The sequence below is a fragment of the Gouania willdenowi genome, chromosome 14, assembly GCF_900634775.1.
Source record: "Gouania willdenowi chromosome 14, fGouWil2.1, whole genome shotgun sequence".
NCBI classification, from domain to species: domain Eukaryota; kingdom Metazoa; phylum Chordata; class Actinopteri; order Blenniiformes; family Gobiesocidae; genus Gouania; species Gouania willdenowi.
Window position 1 is genome coordinate 27,279,069 of NC_041057.1, and position 24,960 is coordinate 27,304,028.

The 24,960-nt window shown below is 36.5% G+C and overlaps 1 protein-coding gene across 1 annotated transcript; it reads right to left on the reverse strand.

Annotated features, from left to right (window-relative positions):
• Positions 1-844: 844 nt before the first annotated feature.
• LOC114475641 (glucose-6-phosphate exchanger SLC37A4) lies at positions 845-16,888 on the reverse strand. The gene is given in 11 exon segments (XM_074783827.1): positions 845-2,372; positions 2,452-2,590; positions 4,756-4,821; positions 4,896-5,009; positions 8,052-8,137; positions 8,217-8,369; positions 9,243-9,449; positions 9,452-9,479; positions 13,236-13,468; positions 14,858-15,301; positions 16,810-16,888. Coding segments are annotated over 10 exon segments (1,341 nt in total). The 5' UTR covers positions 15,006-15,301; positions 16,810-16,888; the 3' UTR covers positions 845-2,205.
• Positions 16,889-24,960: the final 8,072 nt, after the last annotated feature.

Genomic DNA, 24,960 nt, shown 5'->3' on the forward strand with positions numbered 1-24,960 from the left:
AAATTTCTAAGTTTTGTGGCATATTCAATTGTACTTCATAATTTGTGTTAAGGTTTGTGTATTCTGTAGCTTTAGTGTAACACATATTCTGATGACAAAAAGTAGAGCCTGTATTTTCATTTCCCAAAAAAGTCCCAAGTACCTCCTTTCTCTTATTCTTGAATCCAAGTACCCCTTTGTTCTACTACAACATTTTGCATAGAAAGCTATTTTAAAAAAAAAACAATGTAGCATAATGATGAAATGAACAAGTGATAACACACATTTTAAAGAATCTAACTTAGTAAAAAAGTGGAAAGAAACAGTATTTAAAGCAGTGGTTAACAACCTTTTTTGGATTGTGACCCTATTTTGATAGTTTTCAATCATGTTTGAGCTCAGATATGTATTTATTTTTACTGCATTTTAGTTTAACTATATTCACAAAATGAAAGTATAGAAATACAGTTGTTTAAGATTGTGTTGTTTGAATAATAATAAATAATATAATTACAAAAAAGTAATTACATTTTTCAGAAATTTCAGGCAATCCCACATAGGTGGAAAAATAGATTTAGTGGCTCCCCAATAGATTTATTTCCAGTTACCTCATGCCTGGGGGGACAAAGACTGACACTTTATTTGCTATTTTTCCACAATATAGGAAGAGTAATGGGCCTCCCTGTAGGTACGCATATACTGTACATATATACAGTACTGCAACATTTATTTCTCACGGCAGACTTCAACATGGGTTTGTGTCTTGGTGTTTAGTTTCTGTGTAAATGTGTTCCAGAGTTTGAAGTAAACAGGGATGTGAGGTTTCTTACAAACAAACAAACACAAAATACTCCAACACCTCTGCAAAAGGACTCACCATCTGGAACTTTAATGTCACATGATCATTTCAAGCTTTGGTGCTCCATCGCTCCTTCAACAATCAGCACCTTTTTTTTTTTTTTTTAAGACATCGACCATAATCAGTTTGAGTATGACACAATGTGCAGACGTAGCTCTCCTTATTCTAACAGCTGTCTCAGATGTTGAGAAGTGTAACAGTACATGTTGCAGAGATACAATATGACAATGGAAGTGACGTCTTTAAAAACGTGTCAGAAAAGCTGGCAGCATCAATCTGCTACTCTGTAACAATTCACATTAAACGTCACATTAATGAGGTATCTGTAAGAAGTGTGATGAAGTTAGACACAAAGCTGGATTACTTCACGACATGTTCTCTACAGCAGGCATTTCCTGTGTTAATACAAAAACTGCAACAGCAACAACTTTGGCTTTTTTCTGAACATTATTAATATTTCTGAATTTGAAATTGCACCTGCCCTAATCTCAGTTTGTCCGTGAACACATCTTGTGCAGCTCAATGATTTTCTGTGCTGCATTTACAGATGAAACATCCATGATCACATCTGTGCACAGTTGAAGCATTACGATTTTACATAATACATTTTAGAGTGCTGGGTTTTGATGTAAAATAGGTTTTACAAAATACTCTATTTTATTTATTTTCTACGTGTTTTGAACTTATAAAACAATACCAGTCATAAAAATAGGTAATAATACTATAAATACTAGATTTTGTGAATAATAGCCAAAAAATAGGAGCGTATCTAGAGGAAATCTTTAGAAGTTATTATTACATGTTGCTAAACTCTAGTTTTAGTGCTTCAACTTCTCAAAAAAAATAAACAAGATTCACTTTTACAGTTTCTTTCCTATTCTTATCCTTACAATCACCATCGATGTTGGATAAAAAGTCTGTTACTCCTTTTTATGGTCAAACGTTGTTACTGAACAAAGATGGTTTCTACACAGCGAAAATAATTGTTCATATCAGATCTGCTAACTAGGCACTCACTGTACAGTTTAATTTTAAAAGGTCAAGCTCAAGGTTAATCTGAATGAGAAACCAAGCAGCCACAGAACTTTGTGATGGCACCAAGTCATGTGATCTACCTGAAGTCACAAGCTACAATATATGTGCAAATACCTGGACAAGCAGCTGAGCTTGTACACCCTTTAGTCCACATTCACTGAGATAAATCTAACATACAGTATTAGCTCTGTGGTGAGTCAATGCTTCCATCCTGTTGGGGACGGTCGTGTTTTCCTTGGTGTGAGGCCAGTTGAGATGAATCTGCTCCTTCAGTGTGCTGACAAAAGTAATTCACCTGAGATGGACATTTATCTGATCCTGTGTTTGAAACATCAGTCCATCTTCTCCGTAATCCGTCCCATCTTGGTGCGCATGTTGCGTGCGAGGAAGAACCCCACGGTGGCCGCGGCCATCACCACCTCGGCTACCCAGAATGCCGTGTCCCAGCTGTGCTGCTTGGCGATGGTGCTGAAAGGCAGTCCGGCCATAAAAGCCCCCACTGTAACAAGACAGAAACGCAGCAGAATGAATGAAGCAACATCATCAACGAGTGCTGCTCACGTGTTGCTGCTGCTCACCGTTAGCCATCACAGCCACCACAGCATGGGACGTCCCGCAGTAGTTAGACGGAGCACTCTCACTGGCTATCACTCCGAACAAAGAGATTGGTCCATAGGTAGAGAAACCAAACATAGCACCGAGGAAGAGGATCCAAATCTGCAAATGACCAACAGTGTGAGCCTCTGCCTATTAACATATAGAGGAATGAATGATCACTGTGAAATGACAGCTCTGACTATTTATGTATTCTTGTTCAACTGTATTTATGGCCTGGACAGGAGATTAATTGAAAATAAATAAATAAAAAAAGAGGGAAGAAAAAATGAAAAAATATAAGGTGGAATAGGGAGTGGAGGAGGTCTGGGGGAGTTTTCCCCCTTTCGTTCTCCAAATGCCTGCCTGGTTGGGCCCCCCTCTTTCCCTCTGGATGCCAGGGCTATAAATAGTATTTAATTTATTAATATTTTATTTCATCACATTTGTGTGTAGACCTTTTTTAGTTCAATGATTTATCTTTATCTGCTTTTTTTCTTTCTGTCGTGAATTATCTTTTTTTTTAAATTTTATTTATTTATTTATATTTCTTGTTCCAATGTATTTATTTATTTTTAGTATTTCTTCTTCTTCCACCCCTTCCAGTTTGTCATTGTCTTGTATTTATGTTGTAAAGTAAAGAAAAAATAATAATAAAAAGTAAAACAAATTAAACTGTATTTATGTTGTATATATGTATGATATGTCTAACCCCTGTGGTATTTTTTGCTGACCCATAAGAAATATGTATCATTTATAAGCCATTAAGAAATTAATGCTTTTTTTTCTCAGATGTGGTTTTACAAATTTTACCTATGCTTATGATTCATAGTTTAGGTCAGTGGGCTGCTTCAATGACAGATCAGTCAATCAGAAATGAAAAACAATAGAAAAAACATGAAACATTTTGTAATATAACAACTAATTAAGGTGTAGGTATCTCAACCCCTCCGAATATAAAATTTTTATAAAAATCCACAAAATTTACAGAGCTCAGTTATCCAGTTCTCATATCACATGACGGCAGTCATTTTTAATCTCAAACTGTTGAAAAAAACTCAATTTCCCCAAAATCTGATAAATGTTTTCTCAAATTACATAAGTCAGTTAAATAAGATTTCTAGGGGTGACCTTAGATGAAAAGTTGAAATGGAAAGCTCATATACTGCATGTAAAGAATAAGGTATCGAAAAGTTTTTTTTAAATTTTGAATAAGGTTAAATACAGTTTACCGTATAATACAATGAGAATGTTATATTGCTCAATTATTCTATCTTATTTAAGTTATTGTGTAGAAATATGGGGTAATACATATTACAGCAACATAATGCCTTTATTTCTTTTCTAAAAAAGAGCCATTCATATTATTTTTAAAGCAGGATCTACAAATCCACTCTTCATTAGGTCAGGATTATTAAAACTAAAAGACATTGTAGAATTGCAAACTCTATTAGTGATGTTCAAAGCTAGAAGCAAAGCTCTTCCACAGGACTTAGAAAAGTTATTTGTGTTTACTTCTGAAGATGAAAATTATAGAAGGCGATACGACTTTAAACATTCAATAGCACGAACAAATTTGGTTGTTAGTGTAAAAGCGTGGAATTCTCAAAAGTCCGACTCGCTGTGATCGCTCCCTCCGTGGTAGTTCACAGTAAGAAGAGCAGACAAAGTGGTGTATCAGTCTGGTTCCAGTAAAAAGCTGTAAATATACTGATATGTAGACGTGGGGCAGTGTGGAGGAGACTTCATGTTGTAAAGGAAACTTATCAGTTGAAACGCGGACATTTCCGTGAAACCGAACTTGAGCACAGCAGCCCACCTACCTGCCCGTTCTGATTGGCCGAGTTGTCTGACGGGCACCCTCACCAGCCAATAGAATGCGGCCTATGTTATTTGAATTGCTAAATTATTGTAACGCAGACAATAAAACAGTGCACTTTATAGTGCGGAAATTAAGGTAGATGTCGATCTGTGTGTGTTTGTGTGCATGTTGTGTGATCTACTTTATGTGGATCCTTTTTATCTACATGTTGAGCTTTTATTCTGATTATATTTTTTATTTGCAAGTGATCGTTGAGATGACTTGTTTTTGACTGTGAAGCAGATCATGTTGCCTCGTGCATGAAATGTGTTATATAAATAAAGTTGGATTTAATTTGATTTAATCAAATATCTGTGTGAACTTTAGTTGGACACATGACAGAAGCTTCATCAGAACATAGAACACAGAAAGTGGATAGAGAGAAAAACTAGATCTGGAATTATTGTATTGAGGATTTGGAGCAAACCTCTTTTTCTGAGACGCCAATGAGCACTGACAGAGGATGAAGGACTTGGACCCAAAGAGGAGCTTCCTGTGCAAAAGAAAAAGGTTTGGATTTGTCCTTTTTACATATTTTACTTGTGAGAAGTGAAAAATGTGGCTTACCGCTGGGATTTCAGGAGTGACGGTCACTCTGAAGAGGTACATGGACACACACATCCCAGCCATCATTGAGATAAGCAGACCATGGCGAGGGTTTCCATGGGTTCCTAAACCTTGCTGGAGACACAAAGACAAACTGAAAATTATCACCGATCCAAGAGAAATTTAAGAGAGGAAGGTGTTACGTTATTGCTTCTGATCAAATTATTTGTAAAACATAAAAAAAAGATGAGGAAATAAAAATGTAGCTTTAAAAAAAAAATTTTCCTGCTGGCTTTGGGCAGTACCTTGCCCCTCACCCTGTCAGATTTCACTTCTAATACAGTTGTTGTTGGAACTCTTAAAATTTGGGCACAAATAAGACATCACCGTGGATGGCTCACTGTCCCTCTAGCGTCTACTATGTGCAATAATCATCTCTTTATTCCAGCGAAGGCCGAACCACGATTTGCCACCTTAGAAAAGAAGGGATTATGTAATTTGGGGGACCTGTACATGGACGGTGTGTTTGCAAGTTTTAATCAATTAATCTCTACTCTTAACCTACATAAATCAGACTTCTTCCAGTACTTTCAACTGCGGAACTTTGCAAAAAAAATGCACACTACATCATTCCCACAGACTCCAACACCCAGTGGAATAGACTTGATGCTTAAGGCTAAAACCTTAACAAAAGGCCGTGTTTCATTCTTTTATAAATTACTCTCCTATGAGCGAATCTATTGTTAATAAAATCAAGGTACACTGGGAGTCAGAACTACAACTTAATTTCTCTGAGGATTTCTGGGAGGGGGCCTTGAAGGTTAACTCGTCATCCAGTTGTGCCAGACTCTCTCTCAAACAATTTAAGGTCCTGCATAGATACATTATAGCAAGGAGAAACTTTCAATGCTCTATCCAGACACAGTTGACCAAAATTGCAATAGATGTTCACAAACACCATGCAATCTCACTCTCATGTCCTAAACTGTTCAAATTTTGGCAACTATTCTTTAAAACAATTTCAGATGTTTTGGACATTAATATACTTCCTACCCCACATATTACCATTTTCGGCAAACCTCCAGACGACCTTCATACTACAAATATTCAAAACAATGTCATAGCCTTTGCCTCCCTTATTGCTCGTAGAAAAATCCTCTTGTTATGGAAGTCTTCCCAACCACCATCAGTCAAAGTTTGGTTACACAACATTCTCTCTTCTTAAACTGGAAAAGATCAAGTTCTCACTTAGAGGCTCATCTAATAGATTCTACTCCCACTGGAGACCATTGCTCTCCTATTTGGATGGGCTCCCAGCTACGGAAGTCTGTTTGTAAGCACCCACTGTGGGGTCATATGTGAGCACTACTTCTCTCTGTGTCGGTCCACCGGCGGCAGATGACCCCCCCACAACGTATTCATTATAAAATATGCCAGCATGGCGGTTCTGCATCAACAACCGGGGAGTGGGCAGCCATCGATATCCATTCTGTACTGCTGATGACAGGTATTCAGGCAGGTATGAGGATGCACACATGCACGGTCATGTGTTTAGATGTGTAGCTGCATGTGTGCATTAAAGTATGTGTGTGGACACGTATATGTGGGGGTGTATGTGCTGTGCAGAGGTACATGTATTTGTGTATATATTTATTTTTGTATGCAAATGTATATCTGTATCATCTCTATTTGGTAGTCATATTTGCACTGTAATTATTTAAGAGGCTCAGGGGTTTGGGGTGAGGGGAGGGCGGGGCTTTTTTTGTTTTTGTCTTTTTTGTCCAAATTGTTCAACTGTATAAAAAGAAAAGAAATTGTACACTTTTGTATACAATGATGTCTGACTTGCATTTCATAAATAAAAATGATTAAAAAAAAAATAAAAAATTGCCGTTCAACATAACACCTGACTAATGGTAAAACGTTATCCTTAAAGAACATTGAGCAGAATTCCCAGTTTCATCAACTTTCACAAAATATTCCCATACGTCACCACTTCTGACCTTTTCCTAAAGGTTGCAACATGCAAAACTTTGTGTTGATAAATCTAAATATATATTTCCCATATTCAAAAAGATAATCTAAACCAGAGGTTCCCAACCTTTTTCGGGTCGTGATCCCATTTTGATATCACAAATGTCTGGCGACCCCAGAATTAGTTTTTGATCATGTCTATTAAAGTGTTAGAAATACAGAGTAGGTCCTTAGATATTTTTATACTGCATTTTATTTAAACTACATTTATTTGAGAAAGATTAGGTATAGAATACAGTTATTTGATATTCATTATGTGTGATGTATTTAAAAATTACAATTCAAAAACATTTTTAAGTAGAATTTTAATACGTTTTTACTTAAGTTTTTTTTTTCTTTTTCCACCAATTACTAGACATTTCAGGCGACCCCACATGGGGTCCAGACCCCAAGGTTGAAAAAGTGATCTAAACTAATCCATGTCTGTAAACTTTATCGGGATTCTAAGTGTCATAGTGTTAATCAGTGTTTATAAAAGTGGGTACGTGTGCCCCTAGGGGTACAAAATGGCATTACGGGGGGGGAGAGAGAGAGAGAGAAAGAGAGAGAGAGAGAGAGGGGGGGGGGGGGGGGGGGGGGGGAATTAACACATTAAAGCATTAAAAATATGGGGTTTTATGATTATTTTTAATTCAAAATAATAATCACAATGAATATTACCAGCAACTCCCAAAATAACAACAAAAAAAACACAACATAAGATAAATAAAAAGAACAGAGATAACCGCAAAATACACAATATGACACTAAAAAAACACACTAAGAGAATAATTTAAATAATACCAACAACAGACAAAAATGACAACAAAAACACACAAAATGATGATAGTAATTATTTTAATTAGAACATGAACTGAAAATACAAAGTTCAGTCTTGGTTCCACACCATGCAGAAAATGACCATAAATGATAAAAACTATAGAAATGAATCTAGTCAGGAGGCACTAAATTCAGTTTCATTCCACTTATTTATAAAATGAGATTATTCAAAATGTGTGTTATCACTAATTTATTCCATCATTATGCTCTAAAGGTATTTTTTCCACAGAATTCTAAGCAAAATGTTGTAGTCGGAAAAAGGGGGTACTTGGATTCCTAAAGTGAGAGAAAGGGGGGTACTTGAGAAGCACTGGTGTTACTCACCCTAGCTACAGCTCTGTCAGAGAGTAAACCTGCTGCCAGGCTGCCCGCAAAACCTCCAACCTCCAACGCACTCATGTAGCTGCTGCCTGTTGGTGACACAGCTGACTTTAGCATCACGTGCACAGAAACAATTCATAATGCACGGTGACAGAATGCAAGGCGTACCCATGAGACAGTCTTGGCCTTTCTCCTGCATGAGGAACAGCTGTCCCCAGTCGGTGGCTGCAGTCTTCACCCCAAATACCACCAAGTAACCCAGAGACAGCACCCACAGAAAGGGAGAGAGCAGGAACTCACTCAGGGTGCTCGTACTGTTGCCTGGTTGGAGATGATTTGACATGCGCACACACACACACACACACACACACATAGGATTCAGAGTTACAAATAAATAAAAAGAAAATTTTTCATATCTCCTCATCCTAAAGAAAAAAAGGACTGATCTACTTTTTAATTGTAGCTCACACATGGTTTTAAATTACACTTTTATTTTGACATAGATTTTTTCATTACTATTTATTTTGTTTCCTCACAGGATTTGAAAACCAATATTTTCTGAAAAAAAAAAATGATTAAAAAAATAAATAAATAAATAAATTATATATATATATATATATATATATATATATATATAACAAAAAAATGGAATTAAAAAAAAAAATTAATGTGGAAAACAGAAATGGGAAAAACACAGAAAGGATTTTATAGGGCCCTAGATCATTTATAAACGTTAGCCACACACAAAACGGGCATCAAAGTTACACACCACACTTTCTACACTAAGTTTGTGATTTATAAAAATAAGCATAGCGTGAGAATGTGCACACCATACGTTAACGAAACCTGACACACAAACATTTTGGAGAATGTGGGCGTGTCAAGGGCAGGATATGAAATGAATTCACCCATGCAAACTTTAGGGAAAAACGTACGCAGGTGTTTTTAGCACGGTTTGATAAATGGAATTTTTTTTTTGCGTACGCCATTATCAGATTTTCAGCGTATGCACACTTTTAGTATGAATCCTACGGATTGCTTTATATATTAAGCACCTGGGCCATCTCCTATATATGTTTAACTAACTCACAGTAAATGACTGTGATCAGCTTGTTGTAAATCAAAGTTGATGCATTAATTGACCAATCAGTGATCAATGAGTTTACCCTCTAGAGCTGGTATTGTTTCACTCACCTCCCTTCTTGGCTGCTACTTCAATGTTGGCCAGACCTACATCCTTTGGCTCGTTTTTTACAAACACGACGCAGACGAAGGAGAAAGCAGCACAGAAAATGCCCGACATAGTGAGGATGGCCCTCCAGTCGTAATACTGCAGGAGCACCGTGACCAGAATGGGACCCAGACTCCCAGCCAGGTTCATACTGCAGGACAGGACTGACAATAGGTCCCAAACTGGGAAGGGTCGTACCACTGTAAGAGACAAGAGAACACATTATCAAAAGAAAAAAATACAGAATTATTTTTAATTAAGTTTGCTTATGTCATGCAGCTGAGCTGTACTAACAACCCATTCACACAGCATCACAGAAGGCAGATCAGAAGGGACAAAATGCTCTTAATGGTCTTAAAAGTCATGGGCTGTGTTGGAAATGGTACACTACGAACTACACACTACAAACTCAATGAGTATATACTGTCTACTATCTAATATAAAGTATGATAAGGATGAGGATCGTTCCCACTGAAGGATATTTCCAAGTTTCCCAAGATGCATTTGGAACCTACAACGACAGAAACCTGAAGAACACTGAGGCTAAATATCTCCGTTGAGTCTCCACCTTTGAAGTTCTGAAAACATTTTAAGCAAGAAAGTGACCAAGTAGATTTTTGGAGATCGGCCATTGTGCTAATGACAAAACTTCCGGTTAACTTCAAAACAAAAGCCCTAATTGTTAAAGCATTTAAAAACTAATGGAAGACAAGAAGAGATGCTTTTGTTTTGAAAAGGGGATGTTTGATTTTTAGCGTGAAGCCAGTCCTCAGGACAATTTTACGTTCCACTCCCAATGCATCATGGGGCAGTTGAGTATGACTAGTCTGCCCCCAATGCACACTTAAAAAAATGTCCCCATATAGTATACATCTGGGTAGGGATGTAACGATTAATCGTAAGGCAGTTAAAAATCGATTCATGGGTATCACGGTTGATATCGATTTTCTGAAAATTGGAATCGCAGTATTTTTTTTTAACCATTTTTTTTTATCCACAAGTGTAGGTGGCGGGCGGAGTCTGCTAATACTTTCTTTCTGGCCGCCTTCTACTCTTAAATATGTTAATAAATGATTCATTACCCCTTTAGCACCGAAAGATTATCTGTAATATTACTTGAAAATCTGTAAAAGTCACGTTTTTCTATTTTTTTTTTTTTTAAAGTCCAATTGTTAAGGCACAAAATACATTTTCAGTTGCACTTTTAAAAGAAAAAGAACTATTATGCAGTTTTGCATTGTTTATTATAGAACCAGAATTTTAATTAATAGGCTTCATTTTCATTTGTATTATTCCTTTATTTATTTCATTCAAGATTTATTTTTAGTTAAATTGCATTGTTTTGAATAGTTTATCAAGGAATTCTTTTGACAATGAAAAATAAAAGAAAAATAGTACAGCATTTTCTAGTTTTTTTCCCCAAAAAAAAATTTGTCTACAGTCCCATTTTGTAAAATAAATCGTGAGAGAATCGTATCGTGAACCCAGTATCGTGAATCGAATCGTATCGGGAGTTGAGTGAATCGTTACATCCCTACATCTGGGTATTTCTTGCGTACTTAATGTTTTCATACTATCTAATGTGAACACATTACATACAAACTTTGACAGTACTGTAGTATGACATTTCGAACACAGCCGTAGCCCTTGCTGCAAGATCTAAACTAAGCCATAGTCTGATCACCAAAGCCAAGCAGAGAAAGATTTCTGAACATGTCTATGACTTTATGTGCAGCAGGGTATCATTTAACACAAAACTCAACAGGAGTAGAAAGTTCTAACTTTCAGGACCTACACAGCACTAGCAAAGTGCATCCAGACAGTATCAGTAGTGATTCAGCACTGTTAGTTGTTGTATGTATAATAGGCTTATGTACAGTCAGCTGAGGGACACACTTAGGAGCAGAATATTCTAAATGAAAAGGCTCTACAGTCTTCTATAAATATGTTCAGCTGTAATCTGATCCCACTCCACACAGTCAACTCATGCCAAAGCCTATTAATACCCCAGCTTTTTAGCACTGCTCCATATGACGGATCATGTCGTCTCTGTCAGCAAACATTTGTTGGATTTGCTTAAAGTACATGTAATACATATATGACACCTTTTTATACCTGAAACCACTGCTACTGCTGGTTTCAATACTAACTCAAACTATTCACCAGGGTTGGGGTCAATTACATTTACATTTTTTTTTTGCACATGTTTATTTGATAGGGACAGAACAAGAAGCATTGTTACAAGTAACCGATGCCATATAGCTAAGAGTTAATTCGCAGACCTGGTCCCTAAGACATAAAAATACATAACACATTTACATAAATCATTACAAATAATACAAATTACAAAAGGCAATCTTCAAATATCCATGTGCAATTACAACTCAATAATGATCACGGTGACTAAGATTTTTTCCAATAACAATTAAAATTACAATTATTATTTTCCCCTGAAAGTCAATTACAATTAAGCTCTCAATTACTGAAGTTCAATTACCATTAATCCCAATTACTAAGCCTTTATTAAATAAACCCATAAAATGTAACCTTCTTCTTGTTAGCTTTCTGTTAGCAACTCTTATGCTAACAGATCAGTTTGACCCATGTCTTAAATCAGCTTTAAAATATTGTGACTGTGACATTAATGCTGTTCTCATACATTTTTATATGACGTAAATAATTAAAAAGGAGCAGTCAGAATAATCCATGTCACTACAACTTAAATCTGCCTTCTAATTGTATCTTATTTTATTTTTGACATACATTTTTGTTTAATTATGCTTTTTTTAATTAGTATTTATTTTGTATTATATATTTTTTATATTAATTATTAATATTAATTAATATTTCTAAAAAAAATGGAATTTAAAAAAATTAAAGTGGAAAACATGGAATTTGGAAAAAATAAAACTGATTTTACAGGACCCTCATTATAACACTGAGTTAGCTGATGTCGGCACAGCTGCAGCTTGGCCAGTGCTGCTGCTGGGGGGGCCTGCGCAACCAGTTTTAGTCAAAAATCAGAAGGAAAAATTTGCTAAATGTATCGATATCAAGATTGAAATTCTAGTAACGTGACAACCCTATCATCCATCTTCAGACTGCTTTGTCTTCCTCACTCCCTTCCGTATAACTCCCATATTTCACTTCTCTCTCTTCCTCAAACTGTTCACATAGTCAGTGATGGCTGCACATCTGACTGCTCTATGTTTCACCTGCTCAAACATTCACATCTTTACACATTATACATCCTTACCGGTAAGTTACCGGTGCCATGATGCCTCTGAGCGCTGACAGGTGGAGACAGCGTGGCATCAGCTGTGTTTATGTAGCACATTAGCACAGGTTGTGGGATCGTGTGATTATGGGTTATTTTGAATTTCTGGGGAGTTTGCTTTAGGATTTATTTTGGAAAACATAGAATAAAGGACCAAATATAGGATGTGACACGCAACTGTCAGTAATCACACAAACTGTCATCACGACAACAAGCACACACCCAGTGCTCCTCCATTCTGCAGCAACACACAGACATACACGACGCAAACATTTCCACACTCATTGTGTTTATGGGTTATTTTAAATCATTATAGATTACATTTCTGGGGGGTTTGTTTGAGGATTTTCTGACAGAAGTGTTGTTTTCATCTATGGAGGCTGAAGTATTCTGTCCAATAGGTGACCGACTGTTTTGCCTGCGTGATGTTGTTCAGAAAGTTTGGTGCACTTGGCAATTAGCATGTGTGAAAGTGGACCGGACCAAATTAAAATGCAACAATGTTGCAGATTCACCGCCTGAACTGCACCAAGTTCACCAGACTGTGTGTGAAAGCCCCCTGAGCCCCACAATTTACCTGCATTATACATTTATACACTGGCAATCCACAATAACAACTGTCATCCAGCATTATCAAGTGCAGACCACATGCTGAGTGCATACTAGAAATATGTTGTACCTTTCGGAGAATCTTCCCACACGGAGGCCAGCCGCAGCCTTGTCCCAAGCCGTTGATGAACCACAACAAGGAGAACATGGACACAGTGGAGGACCAGGAGAAAACGACGTTGATGCCTCCCACCATGAAGAGGCCGATGGCGAAAAGCCAGCGAGCGCTGATCTTATCGGACAGGACGCCACTGATGAACTTGCTGATGGCGTAGGCCATGGTTTGGCTGCTGGTGATCATTCCTAGAGACACATTGAGGAGATATATTCCTCAGTGTGACCTGAACTGATTTATATTATAATAATGGTTTAATCAGATTGTGACAGTATGTTTAACTTTTCCTGCTAAAGCTGTTCTCACTGAGTTTGCATGTTCTATCCAGATCTGCATAGGGGCTACTTTTTAATTCTCCTACAATCCCATGGACTAGAGGGTGATGGTCTGGTCTGGATCTTGAAAAGACATTCAGGAAAAAGCACTTCAAAACTAGCCCTAGAGGGCTGCAATCCCGCTTGTAATATGTGATATATAGAGGCTTTATTGTCACTGCATTGAAAACAATACAACAAAATCTTGTTGGCAACAGTCAGTCATCATACAGCAGAAATATTAAAATATGTGATTCCAACATAAATGTTATATTTCCCCAGAAAGCTTTTTCTTACAATAAGATTGAGTCTCATTGCAATCGTAAGAGTTGATGGGAAAGAGATTTAAAACGTGCAGGACTGCGGCCGTCCAGGGTCAGAGGTAAATAGACCTGCAAAAGGATGAATGGGTGAAGAAAATTAACAAATCACTGTTTCTTAAATAAAGATGGTTGCTCACATCCATTTTTTTCTCATGGTACTTGTAATTAGATAAGATAGATAGAGATGATCCCATCAGATTTTGACTTATCCATTAAGGATCGACCGATTTTTTTAGGGCCCATACTAATCAATAGTAATCACTCAAACCAATAACCGATATTTAAAACCAATATTTATTTGCTGGGGGGAAAAAAGTACTAAAATTTACATCTCTTGGCATGTATACCATTGAAACTGATCGTAATATGGTTGTGGTGTCTTTAAAACTTCAGCATAAATTATTTTATTGCAGTCTTCTAATAATATAAATACATTTTATTTGTATTGTACTTGTGTTATAGAGTAGAAACCAATTATAAAAGACAGCAGCACAGTTTCATAATTTAATTGACAATAATGAGGAATTGATTGGCTGTCACTTGCTAAGTAGCCAATCAGTGGGGGGCTGGGGCTGTAGGCGGGACATTGTTACACAGCCAGGAGAGACAGATGGATTGGAGTCAAAGGAGCACGTTTTAAAATAAACTTCTTTTTTTTTTTTTTTTTTTTTAAATCGGTTACCTGGCAAAACGGCTAATAATGATTATTACAAAACTACCAAATTTTGGCTGTAATTATCAGCTGTGCCGATTATTGGTGGATCCTTATAATCCATCACACTGAATAAGTAGGTGATAATGAAAATGGCAGAATACTGTAAAATGTGCCCATGCCTACAGGTTTATAAGCATATAAAGCTAAGTGCTGCACAATGGTTACCAGTTAAAGGATAGCATCATTTAGATGTGCTTAATTTAAAGTGTGAACAATTTGTCTTACCAAGATCATCTTTGTCCAGCGTTATCTCCTCCATAACAGAAGGCATCACAAATGAGAAGGTCTTCCTGTTAAAGAAATAGAGCGAGTAGCCTATAAACAAGCAGATGAAGATGACTGCTCTGTAATATCCGTAGCCCGTGGCCCCCATGGTTGCAACTAAGTCCAGGAGAATCAACCAAATAAATAAATAAATAAAAATTAAACGTCTGTTGGTCAGCAAGGGTTCGTGTTTGGGTTCTTCTGCATTTAGACCACAGCACTCAGGTAAGTCATGTGCAGAGGTGAAACAAAAAGTTGCACATTTGATGTGTATTCCATTGGGAGGAGAAAATCTGTTCAGTAGACGTCCTGAAGTCCGGGCGCTCAGTCCATGTGAGGGGACGTGTTCGGACACGTGTTTGAAGACGTGGGGCCAGGGGAAGGAAACCTCACACCAGCCTGAAACTGAGAAGAGCATTACATGACATCAACTTCTTGAGCAGCCTCTCCAGTCATTCAAACCAATGCAGAGCTCATTCATCATATTAATAATACGACATATAAACGATAATGTATTTAATATTATGGGATTTTTCCCTGTCATGCTTAAGTTGGTCATGTAATACCAAGTATAATTGTCATGCTGCGCCCTAAACTTATCACAAATACATTTTTAACTAAAAACAATAAACCTGGTTGTTGTTTTCAGTTTAAAAAATGCAATATTCTTAAACAGGCCTAACAGCTGAAACAACTATTCAATGGACTTGTCTCGTGTATAGGGCAATATACTAACGTAGACAGTGAAGCAAGTATTTTTTTTTTTGTATACACAACCTTCACCCACCTGTACACAATCTGTTTTCATTCATTACACGACACATAGCGTGACTGACTGTCTTGTGATGTGCATTTTTTTTAATTTTTTTTTTTAACTTTGACTCATATTGTTTTCTATAAGTGTATGATTCAACTTTGTTTTTTGGATCAGGCAATTAAGGAAATTAAAATATTCATTGGATGACAAACAGTACACCTATTTATCACACACACTGGAATGGGAGCATGTTGTTAAACTATAGCATGTCCCTGCTGAGGCGGTCCGCGTATGAATGAATTGATTCATGATTTCACCCATTAGCGTATACCATCGAGACACAGGCTTCATCAGCTGACAGTAGATCAGTCCATCAGATATAAATCTATATCATAGGTTAGTTGTTCAGCATTAATTGCCATAGTGATTACGCTCCAGCGAGGTTCGTAGTACAGGGCAAACTGATTAAATCCCGGAAGTTAGTGCGATAAAAGGTAATCTAGATTCGTAGGGATATACGATAGATTGATGCATCATCATTCTGACATATTTGATTGTAACTGATGCACACTTTCCCAATAATCAAATATTTAAATGGTAAATCAAAAAATTATTTGAAAAGCACTGTAGTCAAATACTGTTATCTGGGCTTTGTTAACAAAGAAGGAAGTGTCTATTGATAAAATTACTATGCAATCAATTACTGTGAATATATTCTGTGTGTGTGTGTGTGTGTGTGTGTGTGTGTGTGTGTGTGTGTGTGTGTGTGTGTGTGTGTGTGTGTGTGTGTGTGTGTGTGTGTGTGTGTGTGTTTCAAAACAGGAACTGAAACTGGTTCAGATGTTTGGGAACTTAACCAAACAGGACTCTGTAAATAACACTGGTAACTGTTGTGTTTTCTTCCATTTACAGTGAAAATCATCATGTTAACGTCACACGTCCATGCATTAGTTCACAGTATTCACTGAAAATTTAAAAGGAAATAAACCAAAACACCGCAAATACTTGTAGCGCTCGTACTCTCCCTGACTGTTTGCATTGCACTGATCTGTGAAGTCGTCCGTGTGACTGAAAAAAAAGCCAAAATGCCGATAAAACTGCATAAAATGTGAAGAAAAATTGCCGCAGATTCAGTAAATGTCAACAGACGCGTTACCTTCCCACAGCCTCACTGTCAAACAGCTACAGCTAAAGCTACAGCTGCTGCTTCTTCTTCTACTGCTGCCGCTTTTTTTTTCTTCTTTGTGGTTTTCTGGCAACTTTAACACTTATTGTCCCACTACCGCCATCTTCTGGACTTTAGCTATTACAACGCTCAGTTTTCATTATCTCCGCGTTCAACAATAATAATAATAATAATAATAATAATAATAATAATAATAATAATAATAATTTAAAAAAAAACTGTCCTTTGTAATGAAATAATGAATAAATTAATTAATTAAAATATGTTCTATTGTATTCAGTTTATGGAAGTTACCACAGAGTCCATTCTCATGTTTCCCTATGTTTTGGATGTTTTCAAGTAACTGTCTTGTCATCACTGTCTCCTCTTTCCTATTTCTCCCCCTTTTTCCCTTTTTCTTTTCCTGCCACTTCACACTTGCACCTCGTTAATGTGTCTCGCTTTCTCCTCCTGCTCCCAATACTTATGCCATTTTACATGAATATTCTACTACAGCACTATACTTATACTGTTCCTGTTTTGACACCTTGATGGGTTTATCCATGTCTTCTTTTTTCTTTGCTGATCAACTCTCTCATGACCTAAAATACACAAACGTGCTGCACCTGACAACTATTCCTTGTTTAACAATTCATGTATGTTCAATACATGAATTGAGCTGCATTCTTTTGTATAAAAGGTGCTTTTTTGAATAAAATATTTATATATATATTTTTTGACTCTTGGATGTCCTTGTTTTAAACTATACAAAACGGATGCTGAATCACAGCATACTATCACATGACTTGGTTTGCTCCTCCCACTCTAATGCCATCATAATTCTACACATGGATTGTTTTTCCTTTTTCCAACCTTTCACTGGAAATGACAGCGTGGCTCCTGTACTGCCTGCTTTTAGATTCTTTGACCTGTCTGTAAATACTTGTCCATATACTTTCCTACAATATAATCATAGAACGTTTGCTCACAAGCCACTGTTTTACTTTGTGCCCTTAATCTAAAGCCTAGGTTCCCAAAGTGGGGTACGGGTACCCCCAGGGACACGCAAATTGTCATAGGGGGTACGTGAATGAAAATTAAAAACACAGTGACAACATTGGAAACAGGAATGTATATAGAGCAGGTAATGCTAATGCTAGGTTAATGCTTATGCTAGGCAAATTGTATTGCTAGATTATTGCTATTGCTAGGTTAAGGCAAGGTTAATGCTATTGCTAGGTTAATGCTATTGCTAGGCTAATTGTAATGCTGTTAAAGGTAATGCTAGGTCATTGTTAATGCTAGGTCATTGTTAATGCTAGGTCATTGTTAATGCTAGGCTAATGTTAATGCTATGTTAATGATAAGATAAGGCAGGACGATGTGGGCCAGCACATGCCTCCTCACTTGCATTTTCTTCAGGAAATGCAAATATTATTATTATTATTATTATTATTATTATTATTATTATTATTATTATATCTCAACAGAATAGGTAAAATTCAGGAACAAATTTGACATTATGTTTATTAAGTGTGCAGGAGGGGGGTACATGGTTTCAGGTTAAAGGGGTACGAGACTGTGAAAAGTATCTCTAAATCAACAACAACTCCCTTTAGCATCCACAGATGCTACAACACTGTCGGGCAGAAGTTACCCTCAGATACAACCGAAGCTTTCTTGTCCTTTCGTCTTCGTCCACCCAAAGCTCCCTGCCAAAGTTCTCTCTCTTTCCTGAAACTCCTGTAGATGTTTTTCTGGCTGGGTGAATTTGATGATGTCCTATCAGCAAATAACTGGTTAAATTTGCAGGGATATGGGAGAAGAGCATCCAGCAGGAAGAGGAATGGAGAGAGAAAGAACACAGTGGAAAAGTTTTCAATGGACGGATATGTCTCACAAACGTCCCCCTCCGACCCTCCAACATTGGCCCAGGGAAGAGGGGAACTCCTGAGGCTTGTGCACTTGTGCATCTGAACTCAAAGCCTGGCATTCAGTATTTTATTGCCCTTGAGCAAAAATTACAAATCAACAGTTAAATTCTGGCTTTGAATAGCTCCTTTGAAGGATGAGGCAAAGATCAGTCACGTTAGAAGAAACTACTGGTGTTCCAAATCAATGGTTCCCAGCAATGGGTTACTCTGTAAGGTCATGTGATTTACAGAATGTGGAAGACAAATGCCTTTTCAGTCTACATTTACTGATAAAAACTGAAAGAAACTCACAGTACACTCTATAGGATGGCTCAGCAGGATAGCATTAATATGACTGACTTTCAGCCAAATTGTAGCATAATGCTTGTTTTGACACAATTTAACACAAGGAAAACTTATAGAGGCACATGTACTTCATTCATTATGAAATAAGTGTTGTTGGAAAAATAGATCTATTGATTGAATAGAAAATAACTCAGAATGTTTATGCTTAAGAGAGGAGAATGTATGTGTGTGTGTGTGTGTGTGTGTGTGTGTGTGTGTGTGTGTGTGTGCGTGCGTGCGTGCGTGTGTGTGTGTGTGTGTGTTTTATGAATAAAGCTTGCATATTTAAAAGATTATACAAAATAAAAAAAAAAAGAACTTCTACAGGATTTATACATGTTAGGCTTGAAACTATTCCTTATAATAGCTTTCAGTGCGCTGGACAAGTTATATACGGGATCGATTCCCTGTAGGAGAAATATTATTTATTTGAATATTTTTTAAAAAGAATAAGAAAACACTCGGTGATCCTGAAAAAAAGGAGCAAGCGGGTCAGAAAATGGGTGGATGGAGATTAAGCAAACATAGGGGTTGGCGCACCAACAAAACTGCAGGAAGTCAGAAGGAAGTCTTTAGAATGTGTTGATCTTTTGATGAAACACTAAAGTAATAATCACATGGAAAATGTGAGTTAATCAAATAAATAAATACCTGTAGCACTTGTAATGTTTTAATCAGTTTAAAGCCAAACATGTACAGTATATATTATTATGTGGAATGCATTTTATTGCAGTGACGCGACTGAAGCAGGTCTACCAGAGAGATTTTTATCCATCTTATGGATAAATATGTGTTATAAATGAATAGAATTTAAAAAAAGAAATACTATATTTGTTTTTAACATATCTTTTTTTTTTTTTTTTTTTTAGATACAAACACATTGTTAACAATAAAATCTTAAACGTGAGGAAAATGAGGTTGATGACAGTATAGCTAAATATGGAAAATAAATCAGCAACAGGATGTGTGAATCTCCAACTTCTGCAGATGTTTTTTTTTCTTCATTTTTTAAAAAAAAGAATAACTTCCAATTAGGTTTTTTCACTGTAGCTGAAAAACAGACAAATTTAAACATGCAGCAAACATGAAATAGACAGTTGCTGAATATAGTGTAATTACCCTTTTTATTTCTGAATTTTTAATAGCATGCATGTGGGAGAAGAGCAACTAGCTGCAATTAAATAACAGAAGCCTTTATTAATCTCGCTGTGGGGACGTTTTAATGCTTCAGCAAAGGGTCAGTATTATAAAACAACAAACAAACAACAAATAAAAAAATGTGCACACATGCACACAAACACAGGTACTGCACACTGAAGTGGTTGTGAGCTTTGAGTCGGTGGTGGAGCAAGTTTTAACGTTTAAAGTAAAGTCTGACAGCAGCTTGGAGAGTGACCCTGTGTTACGATTCCTTTAAACAGCAGGGATGAAAAAGTCTCAGTGAAAGTGCAGCCCAGTCAGAGTTGCATGCAGGTAATTACGTTTACTGTATTTCCTAGGAAAGACGACCCTTCCATCACCCAGCACTACCTCCTGGGGCAGCCCAGTGCAGGACTGGCTTTCTTTATCAGCTTCTTCAAGCGTTTATGTGTGCTGCTGTCCTGCTGCTGCTCCAGTAGAAGACGATTAGCCCAATATCCCACACGTCTGTTCTGCTGTTCTAATAAACTTGAATGGACATCAACTATACAACGCGTCTGACTTTATTGGCATCCCAAAACACATTATACTGTTTGCCATATTCAGCCATTCAAGCAAACGCGGCATGAGACAATCCTACTGATTTTGCCATCATATCAAAAGCTTTCACACTCACATTTACAGTAGCTTTGCCAGGAATGAGGTGAAAAGCTGAATATCATCTGCAAAGAAAAGCAGAGAGGGTGAGAAGGCACTGTTCCGTGTTCTTCCACATTGAGTATCAACCAACATAAGATATTTCTAAGCCACATATGATGCATGCAGCGTCAATATTAACATGCATTTTAATGCAGCATCACATGTTTAGTTCTAGTTTTGAGCTGGATGATCAATCCTCTACACCAGAGATGGGCAACTTCTGTCACAGCGGGGGCTACAAAAATATGATGATTAATGCAGGGGCTACAGTATTACATAATATCAATGTCAGCGTTTAGTATAATGAGTCTTGTGTGTTTATGGAGTAATTTTGAGTATATTTTTTGTCATTTGGTGTATTTTTTTAATTTTTATTATCATAGTTATAGTCATTTTGTGTATTTGTGACCCAGTTGCCCATGTCTGCTCTACACTCATAAAGATTTTAGTGTCTGTAACGGAATTGGAGAAGGATTTTTGGAGAAAAGTAGTTTAATACACATTATCTTTGAGCTTTCAGGGCAGATCCCTATGTCAATCCTAACACACACACAGAGGAGTACTGATGATCTAATTTAACATCATGATCCACCCTTTCACGGTTAATTACCCCCTCATCCAAAATAACATCTGATTAGACAAGAATAGTTCAGGTTAATTTTTGTCTAATCTAGTTTTTATTCTCAATGTCATCAGACTTTGGATCTTCCTGCTTTTACTTACATTGAGTCTTTAGGTTTTGGCATTTAGTTTTCATCACAATAAAGTAGGGTTAAAAAATAAAAATCTCCAATTTTTCAAACAAAAATTCGAGTTTCAATTTGATTTTTGATTTTTATTTTTTTCAACGCACTTAAAAATGACTGCAGAGAGGGAAGGGTTCCATTGACACAAGCACACTAACAGCTGTCAGAGTACGGAAACTTTTTTATTGCCTTTGCACAATGTCTTTTTTTTTCATCTTTTTTTAAATATTAATTATTATTGTGTCCATAGAGCTTGTTAGAACCTGATATGTAACAATCACCAAAAATGTAACAGGACCTGAATGGTTTTACTTTCTTTCTTTTTTTTTTTTTTTTTAATAAAACCTGAAACGTAATAACTTAACAACTGGTCGGTAATGTAACAAGATACTGAGCCTAGAATCTAAATATATAAATAGGTAAAAAAAAAATTGTTACCAAAAATGTTATATATATATATATATATATATATATATACACACATTTTTATGCATACGCATTTGTGTATAATACAACACTTTGTGTATAATACAACCCTTTAATCCATAAATCATTGACTCACTTTCAGTAATTACATTTTGGGTTTTATTAGTTTAATATATATATATACATATACACACAGATCTATTGATTGAATAAAAAATAGCTCTTAGAATGTTTATGCTTAAGACAGGAGAATGTGTGTGTGTGTGTGTAGGCTATTTGTAATGCTATATATATATATATGGCATTACAATAATATATATATATATATATATATATATATATATATATATATATATATATATATATATATATATATATATATATATATATATATATATATATATCAAATTGGGTCTACATATTGGGCTCTAACAGGGCACACACTCATACATGTTGCCAGTTTAGGAAAAGTCTCTGACATGTGATTAGAATAAGACTATGATTGAGATTGTGTTCATCCCATCCACTCACTGCTGATATAAAGTGTAATAATTAGCTACTGATTAGATTTCAGATCAGTCTTTGAACTATTCTCATCTGTCCTCTTCTCTTTCCTCGTCATAATTCTATAAGTTTGCTGCTTTATTTTGAACACATTCAAAAAGTATTTTTGAAGGAGGAACAGCCTTGTAGGGATATTTGTCAGCCGTGTGGGGAAATCCCTCAACCAAAAACAGTGGTAAACTGGCAAAATGTAAGTTCTGGTTAAAGGAAGACTGGCTGCAATTAAATAAGGACACAAGCTGTGCATTGGGAAACACTTGACAGAAGAAATTCCAGGGGAAATTAACTTCTGACTGTCTACAAGGAAAAACAGAAACTTTTCAATATCACATTCTGCTCATTTGTCCTTTAAAACATATGTGTCGAACTCAAAGCCCGAGGGAGAATCCAATTCAGCCCGCAGCAGAAAGCAAAAAAAGTCAGAGAAACCATGAATCCTTGTGTAAATTACCAACTAATTCAATTGTAGGTATCTCATTGTCTCAAATTAATACACAAATTCAATGAAACTCACATTTTCATTCATCTAATTTTTTTATCTCTAATTGTTAAAAGAATTCTCAATTTTTCCCAAATCCTGCAATTTTCTTCAAATATTCCACAAAATTTCCCAAATTACTTAAAAATGGGTCACAAAATAGAATATTTTAGAATTTATTGATACGTGGAAGTACCAACTAAAGCACAATAATGAATGAATTACATATTTTCCCATCTAAAATCTGCAGCCCTTTTAAAGCTGCAGTATGTATGTTTTTATTGGCATAATTTGGTCAAAAATTCACATTGCTCTGAGTGGACAGTAAATCTCTTCTCATTCTCCTGGCTCTGTAAATGAAGTTTATAAATCCAGGGGTGTGACACTAAATGTGAGCTATTCAGAGATCTTTCGACAAACGCGTGTGCTTCATGGGCTGATTTGGGCGTTACTATTGGCGGCTTGACTGAAGTCATGCACCAAGTGCAATGGTGGACGTTCCAGCAGAAGTCTTCATTGCAGCCTTAGGCACAACAGTTACACGGCAAATCAAGTGGAAAAAGCCAGACAGATGTGGAGAAGTTTAAAGGCACAAACATACTTGGGAGGATTCAGAATGGACCACTTTGCTTCCTCACGAATCCTGTGACTGCGCAGGGTCTGCCACACGTACTAGTGTCAGAGGGAGAGTGATAACAGACGGGATAAATTGCGTGTAAACCTAATAGAAGCTTATCCAAGGTGAATTAATTTTACAGTCTCGATACAGAGTGATGGTTGTCAGTCCGCTCAGAGCTGCTGCCACTCAGAGCGGCTGGCAATTGTGATCACAGTCGCCTGTGTGAACGCTCTGACGGAGTCAGCTGACGACAGCAGCCGCTGCTCAGGACAGTAACTACAGAGTGATACGTTCATTCATGTCAGAGTCTCCAAAACATCAGAAAAATCTCTAATAACATAAGATAAAGTCAATACATTTGTCACTAATCTCAATAGAGGAAAAAGTCACTAAGAGCATTTACAAAAGATACCTTTAAGGGAAGCTGAGTTTTGGTTTTGAAACAGAGCTAATAGAGAAATATACATACTGGAGCTTTAAGATAAACTGCTCCGTATTTGGTCCCTGTACTAAAATGAGTTTGACACCCCTGCTTTAAAATAAGGACAGAAAGACTTTTTCAGGAGGCGATGCCTACACAGGCATCAGGATGGATCAACTTGACTGAGGGTCAACCTGTGAAAAGCATCTGAATAGTTAAGATAGTTTGAAGACATACAAACAGAAAACTTTCAAATCATTTCCATTTCTCCTGCTGTGCCTTTCTACAGTCCCCCTCTGCCTGATAGAAACCAGTATCACTCCAGTGATGAAATTGTTTTGGTGATGGGGATCACATTAACCCTCCTATTATCCTTGGGGTTAATTTGACTTGGGGATGTAACGATTCACTCAACTCCCGATATGATTCAATTCACGATACTGGGTTCACGATACGATTCTCTCATGATTTATTTTACAAAATGGGACTGTAGACAAATGATGACTGAAAAATATTCCTTTAATTTTTTGGGGGAAAAAAATAGAAAATACTGTACTATTTTCCTTTTATTTTTCATTGTCAAAAGAATCCCTTGATAAACTATTCAAAACAATGCAATTTAACTAAAAATAAATCTTGAATGAAATAAATAAAGGAATAATACAAATGAAAAAGAAGCCTATTAATTTAAATTCTGGTTCTATAGTAAACAATGCAAAACTGCATAATAGTTCTTTTTCTTTTTAAAAGTGCAACTGAAAATTTATTTTGTGCGTTAATAATTGGACTTT